The following is a 15825-nucleotide window of genomic DNA, read 5'->3' as shown; positions in this document are numbered from 1 at the left end:
CCTCGAATGCAGCACATACACAGAAGACCTCTGCTATGGCTATTGTTCCTGCCTCCTCAGTTTTTATAATAATGATGATGCTAATAATAATAGTAGCAGCACTTACATAATATTTACATTGGTTCTGTTTTTAGGTGCTGTAAATAAATGATCTCATTTAATCCTTGCAACAACCCTTAGTGAGATAAGTACTATTAATATCCTTCTTACCAGTTGGGGAATCTGAGGCACGGAGAGGTGAAGTGACTTGTCCAAGATCACACAGGGAGTCACAAGGCTGGGACTCGGATCCTGACTGGCTCAGAGTCCTTGCTTTTAATCACTAAGTATGCTGCGTTCTATAGTCCGGAGACCTAGTGCACAGTCCGGCTCTGCTGTGTGACATCAAGCAGGGGCTCCCCGTTCAGTCAGTTTGCTCTGTGAAATGGGAGAAAGATGGTCCCTTCCTTACCAGGAATGCTAGAGAGAGCGGCTACCTGACCCTCCCTTTGCGTCCCTCCCCACCCAACGCTTACCCGCTGCCTAGGTGTGTGCCTGTGGGCGGGGCACTGGCGAAGGGGCGTGTCCCGGGTAGCCTTGGCCCAATGGGAGCCCGGGGGCGGGGATCTCCTTCCAGCTCTCGCCAGCGCGTGGGTCCTCCTCGCAGTTCCATCGGCCTCGCGGGTCCCTCTGGTGTCCCCAGAGGTCTCCGCCCGCCGCCCGCCCGGCCTGAGTCCCCTTCTTCCTATTCCTAGACCTCAGCGCCGTCCCCTCGGGCCTCGACATCATGGGGGACGGAGGAGAGGGCGAAGATGAGGTTCAGTTTCTGCGGACGGTGCGTATCTCTTTAGGGGGACTCTGGGGCGATTTCTCGGGTTCCTCTGAGTTCTCTGTCCTGATTGCTGGTGGTCTCTGAGACTCGGGGTCTCTTCCTCTGTCCCTCTGGGTGAGTGTCACTCCGTCTTTCTCAGTTTTCGTCTCTCTTCGCTGCCCCACCCCCACCCCGTTTCACCACAGAGAATTAGCCGACTTTGGGGAGGGGATCTTGGGCCGCCCCCTCTTATGCCATTAGCGGCTTGTCTCGGAGAAAGGGGGCCGCTGGGAGCACCCTCTCTCATCACCCTGGAAGCAGGCACTTGGGGGAAGGTGGTTCTAATTCCTGAGCTTAATTTAGCCGTCCCCCCCCGCCCTCGCGCCCCGCCCCCCCAACCTAGCCCTCATTCTCTTCTTGCTCCAGGCTCTGACCTACTTAAATTCTTGAGAAGGGGGCTGGGGTGGGCTGGACATCCCAAGTCCTTTGCACTCCCAGCCCTTGAGGGCCTCCTGGGGGTCCCTCAGCTTCTGGGTCCTCTTTCTTTCCCACCTTGGTTTTGGGAAGGAGGGTAAAATATGGTTGTTGATAATCTCTGGGCCATGTCTTGCCCTATCGGTCTCTTTGGGTTGTCTCTGTGTCTCTGTCTTGGTCTTTTGGTTTCAGGCCCTCTGTGTTCCATTCTTCTCTCTAGTTCTGTCCCCACATCTCCGATCCCCTGCTGGGGGCAGGGATGGGAATTGGAACAACAGGTGTCTCTCCCAGAATAGCCCGCTCTCTGGGGGCTGGGCCGTGACAGGGAGATGATGGGGGAGGGGCTGCCTATCTCGGAGTCCTTCCTAATTTCCCTCCCAGTGGCTCAGCTGGATGTGGGGTGTGAGTATGGAAGGAGATGTTCTCTCTTTTGGGCCAGGTCTGCTGACCCTGCACTAGCTCCTCCCCTCCCCCTCTGGGCCCGGGGAAATGCTGACACAGCATGCAGCCAGGTCTGATGGCGAACCTTTTGAGCTCGGCGTGTCAGCATTTTGTAAAACCCTAACTTAACTTTGGTGCCATGTCACATATAGAAATATTTTGATATTTGCAACCATAGTAAAACAAAGAATTATATTTTTGATATTTATTTTATATATTTAAATGCCATTTAACAAAGAAAAATTAACCAAAAAAATGAGTTCACCTGTCATAGGTTCGCCATCACTGAGCTAGGACCATGGTTATGAGGTCTTGTTTCCTGGGAAGGAGGAACAGACAACTGGGGCTGGCAGTGAAGGATAGGGACAGCTGAGCATGCAGCCAGGGGAGGAGGCCTGGCTTCACCCTAGACCAGTGATGGGGAACCTTTTGAGCTCGGCGTGTCAGCATTTTGAAAAACCCTAACTTAACTCTGGTGCCGTGTCACATATAGAAATTTTTTGATATTTGCAACCATAGTAAAACAAAGACTTGTATTTTTGATATTTATTTTATATATTTAAATGCCATTTAACAAAGAAAAATCAACCAAAAAAATGAGTTCGCGTGTCACCTCTGACACGTGTGTCATAGGTTCGCCATCACTGCCCTAGACTCTTGCCCCAGCTCCAGTCTCTTCCACTGGGTTGGGTTCTCCTCTCCTCTTGGGCCCTAATGAGAAGGTGGCCAAGGCCTTCAGCCCCTGAGCTACTCTATGTCAGACCCGTGGCCAGGGCCTCAGCCTCTGAGGCATCTAATTATATCCTCGCTGCCTGTCTTCTGAGGTAGGGCCCTATCTTTATCTCTCTGGGAGATTTGAGGGAAACCAAGGTATGAGTGGAACAACTTGCCCAAGGTCAAGGTCAAGAAGAATCATCTCTAGATACCCCTGGGGCCCAGTCCTCCTGCTTTCACAAGAGGAAAACTAGGCTCGGACTTGCCAAGGTAGCCAGTGTTGGGTTCTAGAGGCTTTGCCCTGGCATCTCTTGGCCACAGACTGGGTGTTTTTCCCTGAACTTTATTGATGTTGTGTGGTGGTTCTCTTTAACCTTTTATACCTCATTTCACCAGTAAGAAATATTTTCTATTGTAACTTGGTACATGTACATATACACATACATTATTTAAAAACCAACTTTGTTGAGGTATAATTGACATGCAATAATTGCACCCATTTTAGGTGTTACAATTCAATGAGTTTTGACAAACTGTACAGTTATGTAACCAGTATCATAATTAAGACAGAACATTTCCTTTACCCCAGAAAGTTTTCTTACTCTTTGCAGTAATCAACCTGTCCATCTACTTTATGTCACTATAGATTCCATTAGTCATTCCAATGTTTCATATACAATTCATGCTCATTTGTCTTGCTTCTTTTGCTCAGTATAATATTTTTGACATTCACCCATATAGCATGTACCAAAAATTCATTTCTTTTAAAAATATATTTTTATTAATTTCAGAGAGAAAGGGATAGGGAGAGAGACATAGAAACATCATCAATGAGAGAGAATCATTAATCGGCTGCCTCCTGCACGCCCCCCTACTGGGGATCGAGCCCGCAATCCTGGCATGTGCCCTGACCGGGATTTGAACCATGATCTCCTGATTCATAAGTCGATGCTCAACCACTGAGCTACACTGGCCAGGCAAAAGTTCTTTTCTTTCTTTAAAATTTATTTTTAATTTTTTTGATTAATCCTCACCTGAGGATATTTTTCTTTTTTTAAAATATATTTTATTGAATTTTTAGAGAGGAAGGGAGAGGGATAGAGAGTTAGAAACATCGATCAGCTGCCTCCTGACCCCCAACTACTGGGGATGTGCCCGCAACCAAAGTACATGCCCTTGACCGGAATCAAACCTGGGACCCTTGAGTCTGCAGGCCGACGCTCTACCCACTGAGCCAAACCGATCAGGGCACCTGAGGATATTTTTCCATTGATTTTTAGGGAGAGTGGGAGAGAGAGGGAAAGACAGAGAAAAACATCGATGTGAGAAACACATGGATTGGTTGCCTCCAGCATGAGCCCCGACGAGGGCCCAGCCTGCAACCAAAGTGAAGCCTGCAACCAAGGTACGTGCTCTTGACCTGACCGGAATTGAACCCAGGACCCATTGAGCCAAACCAGCTAGGGCTTTTTTTGGTGCTGGGTAGTATTTCAATTGTGTGAATATAGCACAATTTGTTTATCAATTCACCTGCTGATGGCTGCCTCCAATTCATGTTATTATGGACAAATTAGGTGCATTCACACACACACACACACACACACACACACACACTTATTTTTAACTGAAATTTCATAAAATGTAGGTAGCCCTTAGAGCAGCGGTTCTCAACCTGTGGGTCGCGACCCCTTTGGCAGTCGAACGACCCTTTCACAGGGGTCGCCTAAGACCATCCTGCATATCAGATATTTACATTATGATTCATAACAGTAGCAACATTACAGTTATGAAGTAGCAACGAAAACAATTTTATGGTTGGGTCACAACATGAGGAACTGTATTTAAAGGGCCAGAACGTTGAGAACCACTGCCTTAGAGCATGATGGGCAAGTTGGTATTTTCTGTTCTTCTTATTTCCCTTTTAAAGTATGGTGGCCATGGACTCCCAAACTAATTTCATTTCCTTTACATGGGTGGTGGCCTCTTGCCACCCCCCGCACCCCCACCTCACCCCATCCCCGTTCCTGGGCTGGGCTTTCTCAAAGTGTGGCCCATGTCAGAATCTCCTGAGGGTGGTTAATGGCCCAGATTCCCTGCTCAGGCAGAGCCAATGAATCAGGCTCTTGGTGTTGGGCGGGGGGTGGGAGACTGGCGTAGCAAGGAAGCTGCATTTTAATCAGGCCACCTCTCTTCATTCTTTTTGTTTTTGTTTTTTAAAATATATTTTTATTGATTTCAGAGGAAGGGAGAGGGAGAGATAGAAACATCAATGATGAGAGAGAATCATTGATTGGCTGCCTCCTGCATGTCCCCCACTGGGGATGGAGCCTGCAACTCAGGCATGTGCCCAGAGCAGGGCACGACCTCCTGGTCCCTCCCTTCATTCTGATGCAGGAGAAAGTTAGAGAATCACTGGTGTAGCCATTCTCTGGTTCATGTCTGGCTTTGCCATTTGCCTGCTTCCAAACTTTGGGCAAGTGATTTTTATTTTTCTCTCCAAGCTTTAATTTTTTAATCTGAAAATGGGGACAAGGATCGATTTAGCAGCAAATATACTAAAATTAACAATGGGGCCTTTGGCTCAGTGGAGAGTGTCGGCCTGCAGATTGAAGGGTCCCAGCTCCAGGTTTAATTCCAGTAAAGGGCATATATCTTGGTTGTAGGCTCAATTGGGGTGCGTGTGGAAGGCAATCAATCAACGTGTCTCTCTCACATCGATGTTTCTCTCTCTGTCTATCCCCCTCCCTTCCACTCTCTCTAAAAATCAATGGAAAAATATCCTTGGGTGAGGATTAACAACAACAACAACAAACAAACAAACCCCACACACACACACACACACACACACACATATACAATGGGGACAAAAAATACGTGCCATAAGGGTTCCAGGGGTCTGTGCAGCTCTCTCTCTGATCTCATCTCTCCCGCTCTCCCTTTGTTCCTGCCGCTGCCACCATCCTATCCCCCTTGCTCTTCCTCAGCACCCTCAGCCCCCTGCAGCCACAGGCCTTTAAACAGGTTGCCCCTTCTTCCCCCAGAGACCATCAGGCCTGATTCCTTCTCATTATTTGAATAAGGTTTATGGTTTGGGATAAAGTATTAGGCTCAGCTCAAATGTCACCTCCTTGGAGAGGCTGTCACTTCATCCCCTCACTGATGTCATCCTTACCCCAAAAGCCACTCCCTTACATCACCCTGGGGAATTTTTTCCATTACACTTATCACTGACATTTAAATTATGAACCTATACACCTGTTTATTGCATCTCCCCCAAAGGATGTCAGCTCCATGAGGGTGGGGTCTGTCTGCTTTATTTGATGCTCTATATACTAGTACAGCTTCTAGATCAGTGCCTGGCAACCACAGATGCTCAATAGTTGTCTATCAAATGAACAGAAAGCCCTGAGCATAAGGCCTACCAGACAGCAGTGCTTAATAATGCAAGCTATTGAATGCACAAGTGCCAGGATGTCGTGGTTCGGGATTACAGGACAGAAAAGTTGTGGAGCCTCCTGGCCAACAGGTCCGCCCTCCCCTCTCCTCTTGCACTGGATAGACAGACTGAGGGCTGCCTGTGTGGGTCAAAGCCCAAGACTGGAACACATTTATGTGATACGCTGGAAGGGCTGGAGACTCCTTGAATCCGTTTCTTCAGCTACAAGATGGAATGACCACTGCCTTCCTCAGCAGATAAGAGCTGTGGTCGCCATCATTTTTGATTGAGACCTCTATCAGTGAAAACACTGAGCACTCCCCATGGACATTTGTACTATTTATGAAGGTAGATGTGGGCTACTATAGTCATGTATTAAGAGGTGGTCTAGTGTTCTAAGAGTGTGACATACAGAGTTGGAATCAAGGAGCAGCTATGCCATATGACAGCTGTGTGACTTCAGACAAGTTGCTTCACCTTTCTGGATCTCAGTTTCCAAAGGTTCACATAACAAGACTTACTTTATAGGGTTTGTTGTGAGGATTCAATGAGTTAACTTCTTGGAATGAGACCCACCACATGAAAATGTGTCTATTTTACTTAAAATTTTAATTTATAATCTTGAAATCATTTCAAACTTAGAGAAAAGTTGTGTGGTTAGTTCAAAGAATTCCCATATGGCCTTCAGTCATTTTCCCTAAATGTGAAGATTTGGCATATCTGCTCCCCACCCGCCTTCTCTCCATATTTTTTTTTCCTGAACTGTTGTAGCTGTTTTAGGGTAAGTTGTGAACATGATACCCTTAACCCCTAAATACTGTAGTGCCTGTTTCCTAAAACAGAAGGGCTGTCTCTTATAGTTATCAAAATCAGGAAAATTAGTATTGCGATGATACCATTAGCTAATTCACAGTCCTTATTCAACTTTGACCAGTTGCTGAAACACCATCTTTTGTGGCATTTCCCCTCCATCCAGGATCTAGTCCAGGCTTTGGCATCATGTTCAGATGTCATTAGAAAGCACTCCTTAAACGATAGCTTTAAAAATATATATATTTTTAATTGATTTCAGAGAGGAACGAAGAGGGAGAGAGAGATAGAAATATCAGTGATGAGAGAGAATCACTGATTGGCTGCCTCCTGCATGCCTCCTACTGGGGATCGATCCTGAAACCCAGGCATGTGCCCTTGACTGGAATTGAACCTGGGACCCTTCAGTCTACAGGCCAATGCTCTATCCACTGAGCCAAACTGGCTAGGGCGATGGCTTTTTTTTGTTGTTGTAATTATTATTATTATTATTTTTTTTTCAGAGAGAGAAACACTGATGTGAGAAACATCGATCAGTTGCCTCTGGTCTGCACCCAAATTGGGGATTAAACCCTCAACCTGGGTTCGTGCCCTGATGAGGAGAGAACCCATTACCGTTTGGTGTACTGCACTCTGCTCCAACCAGCTGAGCCACGCCGGCCAGGGCAATGATTTTGTGTGTTAAGACAATAAACAAAAAAGAAACTAAAGAAGGCTGAGCTTAAAAGCCATTGAACTTGATGTGTTCATACTTTCCACCCTCCAATGGCTCACCTTGAAGACCCCACCTGGGAGGCCTCTGGAGCCAGTTGGACTGAGGTTCAAATCCCAGCTCCTCCTGTTAGTGGTGTGGTCTTGGACAGGCCATGTCTCCTCTTTGAGGCTCAGTTTCCCATATTAAAATGGGATGACACTAGCTCCTATTTCATGGGGATGTTAGAAGTATGTGCAGCGTTCAGTACGGGCACCTACTTGATAAATTGCAAGGTGGGTATCTCTTTCATGGGGACAAGGGTGGGGTGAGTGGCATGGTATGCAGTGTCTGTGGGGTGAGGGTGGGTGCCAGGGAGCCCTGAGCCCCCATCTTTCCCCAGGACGATGAGGTGGTCCTACAGTGCAGCGCCACCGTGCTCAAGGAGCAGCTTAAGCTCTGCCTGGCAGCCGAGGGCTTTGGCAACCGCCTCTGCTTCCTGGAGCCTACCAGCAATGCCCAGGTCAGCACGGGAGCGAGGGCAAGGGCCGGGGAAGAGGGGGTCTAAATCTGAAGAGGGGGTGCTGATGGGAGAGAAAACAGAGGGGGCTAAGAGGAAAAGGGGGCTGGGGTTTGAGGAGGGAGGGACCGGGGTCTTAGAAGGCAGGTGTCTGAGGTGGCAGAGGGCCTTGGATCTGATGTGACAGGGCCTGGAGGGTCAGGAGGATGCTAGCAGGGAACTGAGGTGGGGGGTTGAGTCTGAGAGGTGGAGGGTACCTGGGGTCTGAGGGTGAGGTGGACTCAGGGTCTGAGAGAGGAGGTGACCTGGGGGATGGGGCAAGGGCTGGGAAAGGGTGGGGGCAGGGCATCTGATGGGGGAAAGGGCCAGGGTCTGCAGGGGGCAGAGAGCCTTGGGTCCAAGCAGGAGGGTGTCTAGGAGTTGAGCTAACAGGTGGGAGGCTGAGGGGGTGACTACGGGTGCCCTCCTGTGAGTTTGAAGCAGTGTTCACAGTGTCCGGGCAGGAGGCAGGAACTGGGCTGCTCTGTGACAGCAGGAGGCGGGGCTCCCTCTGGGGTTGGAGAGATCTGAGTTACCTGCAGGGGAAGCGGAGGAGCCCTGGAGTTGGGCGGATGCAGTGTGTCTGAGGATGGAGGCATCTTCTGAGATTAGGTGGGGTGTGGGGTGCCTGAGCAGGAGGGTAGCGTGGAAGCTTCTGTGGGGTTCAGATGGGGTTCAGATGTTTGAGGGAGGAGGCACAGCAGAGGTGTTTTCTGTGATATTGGTGAGGATTCAGGGTGTCTGAAGCAGGAGGCAGAGGGCAGGGCTTCTTGGAGGGTTGGGGTCGAGTCTGGGTCTCCGTATTTAGAGGGGCAAAGGGTGCGCCAGATCTTTGGGCCTGCACACCCTCAGCTCACATCTCACCCCCCTCCAGAATGTGCCCCCCGATCTGGCCATCTGTTGCTTTGTCCTGGAGCAGTCACTGTCCGTCCGAGCCCTGCAGGAGATGCTGGCCAACACTGTGGAGGCCGGCGTGGAGGTGAGGCTCCCCCTGAGCAGATGGGTGGCCAGGATGGGTGGGAGGACATTCATTTACCATCTGCTCTTCTTCCTCTTTCTGACCCACCCCCACAGGCCCTCAATTTGGATAAGTGGGTAGGTCTGGCCTTGGGTGTCACCTGTCCTTCCCACCTCTTTTGAGCCCGGGTCTGCCTCTTGGGCTCACATCCTGCATATGAGGCTGGGGCTGTGGACCCCAGAACAGGCCAGGAAAGAAGGAAGGAAGGAAGGGAATGGGGGCTTCTGAACCCCCTGTTCCCACTGCCTGCTACTTCCTCCTCTTTCCCTTCCTTTTCCTGACCCTGATCCCAGCTCTTCTCCGCATGGGACCTCTCCCCTCACCTCTCTTATCCCAGGTGTGGGTCCCCTCCAGTCCAGGAGTGGCTCCGCCATGTGATCATGTGGCCCCATCACATGGCCCCCTCAGAGCATGGGCATGTTAGAGCTGGGATGGAAGGCCTGGTGCCATCGAATGACGGGGTGTCACCCCTCAAGCGGGGTGGAGTCTCCTTGTGGCAGCACAGGGCAAGTCTCTGCGGGTGATGTTCAAATCTTTAACAACTGGCAGGACTGTACCAGTGCACACCAGCTGCTGCCAGCCATGATGCGACAGGTTAGAGTAGAAGGAGCTGAGGTCCATGGAACATGAGATGCTGGGGCTTCCTGGAGTGTCCTCGGTACCTAGAGGAGGGGTCCAGCCTCCCTGAGTGACTCTTGGCAGGGAGGACAGGGTGAAGGAGGCAGGGAGAACAAAGTGGGCTTTGGGGAATATAAAACACTCCATCCACAGGCTTCTCAGAGACAGAGCCCCCACTCCCATGGGTAGGGAAACTGAGTCAGAGAATCTGCTACTGGTCTGAGCTGAGGCTTCCTTGCATCCAGGCGTGAGCATGGTATTTAATGGGGATCCTATTCCCACCTGGGATAGGCCAGATGTATTGGGGTCTGTTCTCACTCTGTGCCCTCCCTCCCCCACACCCTCTGTAGTCATCCCAGGGCGGGGGACACAGGACACTCCTGTATGGCCATGCCATCCTGCTCCGACATGCACACAGCAGCATGGTGAGTGCACCAGTAAGAGGGCAAGGGCAGGGGGCGGGGAGTGCAGTGGCTTCCAGGAAGGAGCTGACCCCCCTCTATGATCCTAGTATCTGAGCTGCCTCACTACTTCCCGCTCCATGACTGATAAGCTGGCCTTCGACGTGGGACTGCAGGAGGATGCAACAGGTGGAGGAGCTGGAGGGGGCAGGGTGTGATAGGGACAGGACAGGCAGGAAGTTGAGGTGCAGACCTACAGAATTATAGGGGTAGACATGGAAATGCTCTAGGGGTAACAACGAGGACTTCAGGGCAGAGAGTCTCTGGGTGCAAATGGACAAATTTGGATGGGGAGACTTGGGCAAGCATGGGGGAATCGTAGGCAGAGGGTCTGAGGGCAGGAAGGGGGAACTGAAGCAGAGAGTTGGTGGCAGCAGTAGGAGAATTTGGGGCAGAAGGCTTGGAAGGCTCAGGACTGGGAAGACCTTGGGAAGAGAATTCTGGGCAGCCATCATCCTGAGAATCCTGCCCCCATAGGAGAAGCCTGTTGGTGGACGATGCACCCAGCCTCCAAGCAGAGGTCCGAAGGAGAAAAGGTTCGAGTTGGGGATGACCTCATCCTCGTTAGTGTCTCCTCTGAGCGCTACCTGGTGAGCAACCCCACCCCCCTCGTGGCTACTACTGCCTCCAGGGCTGGAGGCACGTGGGATCCACCCCATCTCCTTATCACTGGTTAGCCTGGCCTCTGGCCCCAAGGTCCTGACTCCCAATTTCCAGTTTCCTGACTCCCAATTCCTGGTTTCTGACACCCCATCTCCTGACTCGATCATGGTTTCCTGATCTGTGACCTCTGATGTTCTGTCTCTCATCTGCCGGTTTCCTGGCTTCCACCTCTGGGTTTTGGCTTCTGCCTCTGGAACTATTGGCCCATCACCACTGTCGCTGACCATCACCTCCTGGTTGCCCTCAGCACTTGTCAACAGCCAGTGGGGAGCTCCAGGTCGATGCCTCCTTCATGCAAACATTGTGGAACATGAACCCCATCTCCTCTGGCTGTGAAGAGGGTGAGGACTCCCATAATTCCGGACCCTAAACTGAGAGCCCCAACATAGACTTCCCACATTGCCGCTCAGATATACCCAAACAGAACCTCGTAAACTCAGACCCCAAACTATGACCCTCACACTTAGATATCCAACTGACCCCAAATCTAGAACTCAGGATCAGACTCCCAAACTCAGACCCAAAGTATTGGTCCCCAAAGCTGACATGCCTAATTCAGGTCTTGAAGGCCAGACCCCCTAAACTCAGATCTAAGCTTAGAACATCAAATTTGGAGCTTTTTCTCAACCCTAAGCCTCAGATGACAAGCACAGATAGCATGTGACCTCAACCCCCAAACCCAGACCCCAAAATTCAAACCCTGATCCCCAAACCAAAACCCCTCATTCAGACTCTAAACCTTAGCTAATTAACCTCAGACCTCCACTTTAACTTCATATCTCCAAAATCATCTCCCAGATTCAGACCCCCATGCTAAGACCCCAAAGCATGGCCCCCAACTTTGACTCTAACTCTCACACCCCAAACCTCAGAGCCCTCAGCCAGACTCAAGCTGAGACTCAAAGGACAGATTCCAAAACTCAGGCCTGAAGTTTGAATCTCAGACTCACCAACTTCCAATTGCAAAGCTCAGACTTCAAAACCTAAACTATAACTTCAGACCCTAAACCTCAGCTACCAGCCTCAGACCTTCAAAATCACACTCAAAATTCAGATCCCAACTTCAGAGCCAACCCTCAAACTTCTAAGACCAAACCCCAGGCCAAACCCTGGAACTTGGACCCCAATATCAGGGAGCATGAGACCCAAATCTCTAACCCCAATCTCAAATATCCAAACTCAGACCCCAGGTCTGCACATCCAGACCCTCAAACTTAGATCCCCAACCTGAGACCCCAAATCACATACCTCCACTTCAGACTTCAAACTTAGCCTAAATCTCAGACTCCACTTCATACCCAGAAACTCAGATCTTTAACTGCAGACCCCCAACCCAGGCCCCAGCCTCCCACGGGGGTTAAACAGGCCCCTGGATTCCCCTTTGGTTCCCAGGTTTGTCTGGAACCCTAGCCCCACAGTGATCATCTTTCCTTGCTCATCTGCAGGTTGTGTGACTGGGGGCCATGTCCTCCGCCTCTTTCACGGACACATGGATGAGTGTCTGACCATTTCCCCTGCTGACAGTGATGACCAGCGCAGGTCTGGATGGGGGACAAGAGGGCATGGGGTTTCAGGATGGGGGCAGGGAGGAGTGCAAAGGTCAGTTGGGGGGCTGGGGCCCTATGGGAAGGGTTAGGGATCAGATTCTGGGGGACTGGAACCTGAACCCCTGACCTCACTCTCTCCCACGTCCCCAGGCTTGTCCACTATGAGGGGGGAGCTGTGTGTACCCACGCCCGCTCCCTCTGGAGATTGGAGCCTCTGAGAATCAGGTGGGGGCATTGGGTTGAGCTGGGGGAGGGGACTGGGTCTGGGGGGGCGGGTCTGGAAGGGACAAGAGGGGAAAACTGAGGAAGAGACTGGAGGGTTTTGAGGGGAAATCTGGGAAGCCCAAGAGAGCAATGAAGTCCTCAGGATCCTAGAATTCTGGAGGAAAAGGAGGCCTTGGGGGTTGTGGGGGTGCTGAGGGAGAGGTCAGAGGGTTCTGAGTGAAAATGTGGGGAGTGGAGAGGGATAAGATGACAGGTCTGGGAAAACTGGGGGCACTAAAGACATCTGGGGAGCCAAGAGGAAGCTGTGAAGGCCCGAGAGGAGATGATTAGGGTTCCTGAAGGGGGACAGGGGGTTCTAAGAAAGATTTGAGGAAAGTTTGGGGCATCCTGGAAGGGGGCTTGGGGCTTGAGGAGGTTTGAACTAAGACCATGGTCTCCATGGGAGGATCGGGGCTGGTCTCTGACCATCTTGCCCTCACCCTCCACAGCTGGAGTGGGAGCCACCTTCGCTGGGGCCAGCCGCTTCGCATCCGCCATGTCACCACGGGGCGGTACTTGGCACTCACTGAGGACCAGGGTCTGGTGGTGGTTGATGCCAGCAAGGCCCACACCAAGGCCACCTCCTTCTGCTTCCGCATCTCCAAGGTCGGTGGGGTCAGAGTGCCCTCCCTCACCTGGAGCCCCAAATTCCACCCCAGCAGTCTCTCAGTGGGGCTCCCCTACTAACTGCACAGCAGAGGAGCTAACCTCTGTCCCCTGCCCCTGCAGGAGAAGCTGGATGTGGCCCCCAAGCGGGACGTGGAAGGCATGGGTCCCCCTGAGATCAAGTATGGGGAGTCGCTGTGTTTTGTGCAGCATGTGGCCTCAGGCCTGTGGCTCACCTATGCTGCTCCGGACCCCAAGGCTCTGCGGCTCGGAGTGCTCAAGAAGAAGGTGGGCACCTGGCAAGGAGAGGAAGGAGACTGGGGGGTGGCGGGGTTCATGCTTGAGCCTGCAGGAGTTTGAAGATGGGATGAGAGAAATATGCAGGCTGAGAGAGAAACCAAGATTGAGAAAGAGGAAAAAATGAAGAGAAATCTATATTGCTAATACATATGGAGAAGAAGAGAGAGTGAAATATAGATAGAGACAGGGAAAGGCAGAGATTAAAAAACTATGGAGACAGAAAAATAGAGAAAGACAGAGAGACAGAGACAGAGATGGAAAAGACAGAGAGTGACAAGCAGACTGAGAATGACATTCAACAAATTAATGAGTATCCAAGTTGTTGTGGATGGATGTGTGTGTGTGTGTGTGGAAATATAGGCCAGCTATACAGACTTGTTCCCAGCCCTTACCCCCACCCCCCACCCCATTGCTCAGAAATGGTGAATAAACTGCTTTTAATGAAGTACATAGCTATATAACTGAAGAGTGGGAAAGCTACTTTTGACAGAGGGAAGAACATGTGTAAAGGCCCTAAGGTTGGAATGAGGTTGGTTTGTTGCAATAACAGAAAGAAAATCCAGTTTGGCCAGAGCAGAGTGAGTGAGGGGCAAGTAGAGGGGCAAGGTGAGGACAGAGAGGAGATGGGAGCAGATGGTGTAGGCCTTGTGGTAATGGGGAGGGTCCTGGCTTTTGCCTCTACCTTGCATGAGATGGAGCCACAGAGTGTTTTGGTTCCTTAGCTGCTTTCAGGAACAGACTGTGGGTGGTGGGATTTGGGGTGCAGAGCTGGAGTAGAAAGACCGGGAGAAGATTGCTGGGAGGGTATAGGTGGTAGATGACAGAGGACAGAACAGGGTGGGGACTGTGGAGTGGGTAAATGTGGTGGATTCTGGTTGTATTTTGAGGGTTGAGCCAACAGGATTTTCTGACAGATAGGGTATCGGGACAAGAGAGATAGGGGTTGGGGATGATGCAATGATTTTTACCCTGAGCAACCAAAAGGATGGAAGTGCCATTAACCAAGTTAGGGACAGTCAAGTGTCAGCTCAGGAGGACAGGGATCTAAAGTTTTAGCTCCAATGTCTATACCAGCGTCACTCAATAAAGACTTGCTGAGTGGGAAGACTAGGGACGCACCTGTTTGCAAGGAGAACAAGGTTTGTAGTTGGAAGCATGAGTGGAGGATGATATTCACAGCCACAGGACTAGAGGTCAGCTCAGGGGAAAGCTGGCACTGTGATGGCCTTATTCACAGAAGGTGTCAGGCTTTCTGTCTGGGACATATTAAGTTTGGGGTGCTGCTATAGTGCTCCGATGGGGGAATGTTAAGGCATTAGTAGATACAAGTGGAGAGGGTCTGGCCTGGAGACAGACAAGAAAGAGAGAAAGACAGAGAAGGAGAGACAGGGAAAATGAGACCAAAGTGTGCAATAGAGATAAGAGAGAGAGAGAGAGAGAGAGAGAGAGAGAGTCAGATAAAGAGGGATGGAAGGGGAGGACTGGCAGAGAGATTTGGTGGAGGAAGCAGGCAGCTTTGGGCTAGAATCTAGGGAGCAAGGGCCCCTCCTGACTTCTCTGTCCTCCCACCGCCAGGCCATGCTGCACCAGGAAGGCCACATGGATGACGCTCTGTCACTGACCCGCTGCCAGCAGGAGGAGTCCCAGGCTGCCCGCATGATCTACAGCACTGCCGGCCTGTACAACCAGTTCATCAAGTGAGCGATCTGCCCACTCTGCCGGGTGCCAGGCCATACCTTGACCCCCATGCTCCTGGCGTTCAGGCACATGACCCCATGAATCTCTACCTCTGACATCCACATCCCTGCCAACATCCACATGACCACTAACCTCTAAACTCTTGACCTTTATATACTTGGTCCCTAATCTGACTGAGCGTTTCTGACCATCACATTTCAAACCCCTGACGCCCAGACCCTTGACCCTGGACCTCCCAACTCCGACTCCTGTTTCCACTATCCCTGTGCCTACACAGGCATGAGTCCTAGTTCCAGCTCTGCCCTTGGCCACGCGTAACCTCCGGCCAAGGCCCTTCCTCGTCTTTCTGCATATCCGTCTCCCTCTCTGTTAATAGGTGTGTCTGTGGGAGTCCTGCAGGGAGGGGGTGGGGGGTCTCCCGCACCCATGGTCGGCACTCGGCCCCTGGCGAACGAGTGCGCGATCCCACAGGGGCCTGGACAGCTTCAGCGGGAAGCGCCGGCTGGCACCGCGCTGCCCATCGAGGGCGTCGTCCTGAGCCTGCAGGACCTCATCGGCTACTTCGAGCCGCCCTCCGAGGAGCTGCAGCACGAGGAGAAGCAAAGCAAGCTGCGCAGCCTGCGCAACAGGCAGAGCCTCTTCCATTTTCGTGCGGGCGGGAGGGAACCCGTGGAGTGAGGGGCCGACCTTGTTCCCTCACCGGGAAGGAGGGGCCGGGCCCTGGGGAAGGCCTGA

The 15825-nt window shown here is 51.3% G+C and overlaps 1 protein-coding gene across 1 annotated transcript in view; it reads left to right on the top strand.

Annotated features, from left to right (window-relative positions):
* Window positions 1-631: 631 nt before the first annotated feature.
* RYR1 (ryanodine receptor 1 (skeletal)) overlaps window positions 632-15825 on the top strand; it is a 132748-nt gene continuing 117554 nt past the window's right edge. The window contains 14 exon segments of the mRNA XM_014535087.1: window positions 632-814; window positions 7760-7879; window positions 8790-8894; window positions 9902-9976; window positions 10063-10141; window positions 10490-10602; window positions 10923-11016; window positions 12121-12214; window positions 12373-12447; window positions 12936-13092; window positions 13216-13380; window positions 14968-15089; window positions 15562-15584; window positions 15587-15734. Coding sequence (XP_014390573.1) covers window positions 767-814; window positions 7760-7879; window positions 8790-8894; window positions 9902-9976; window positions 10063-10141; window positions 10490-10602; window positions 10923-11016; window positions 12121-12214; window positions 12373-12447; window positions 12936-13092; window positions 13216-13380; window positions 14968-15089; window positions 15562-15584; window positions 15587-15734 — 1418 coding nt within the window. The 5' untranslated portion in view covers window positions 632-766.

This window comes from Myotis brandtii, unplaced genomic scaffold, assembly GCF_000412655.1.
Source record: "Myotis brandtii unplaced genomic scaffold, ASM41265v1 scaffold1373, whole genome shotgun sequence".
In the NCBI taxonomy this organism is placed as follows: Eukaryota; Metazoa; Chordata; class Mammalia; order Chiroptera; family Vespertilionidae; genus Myotis; species Myotis brandtii.
The sequence above is the reverse complement of the archived record's forward strand: the minus strand, read 5'-3'. Positions and strand labels throughout refer to the sequence as shown.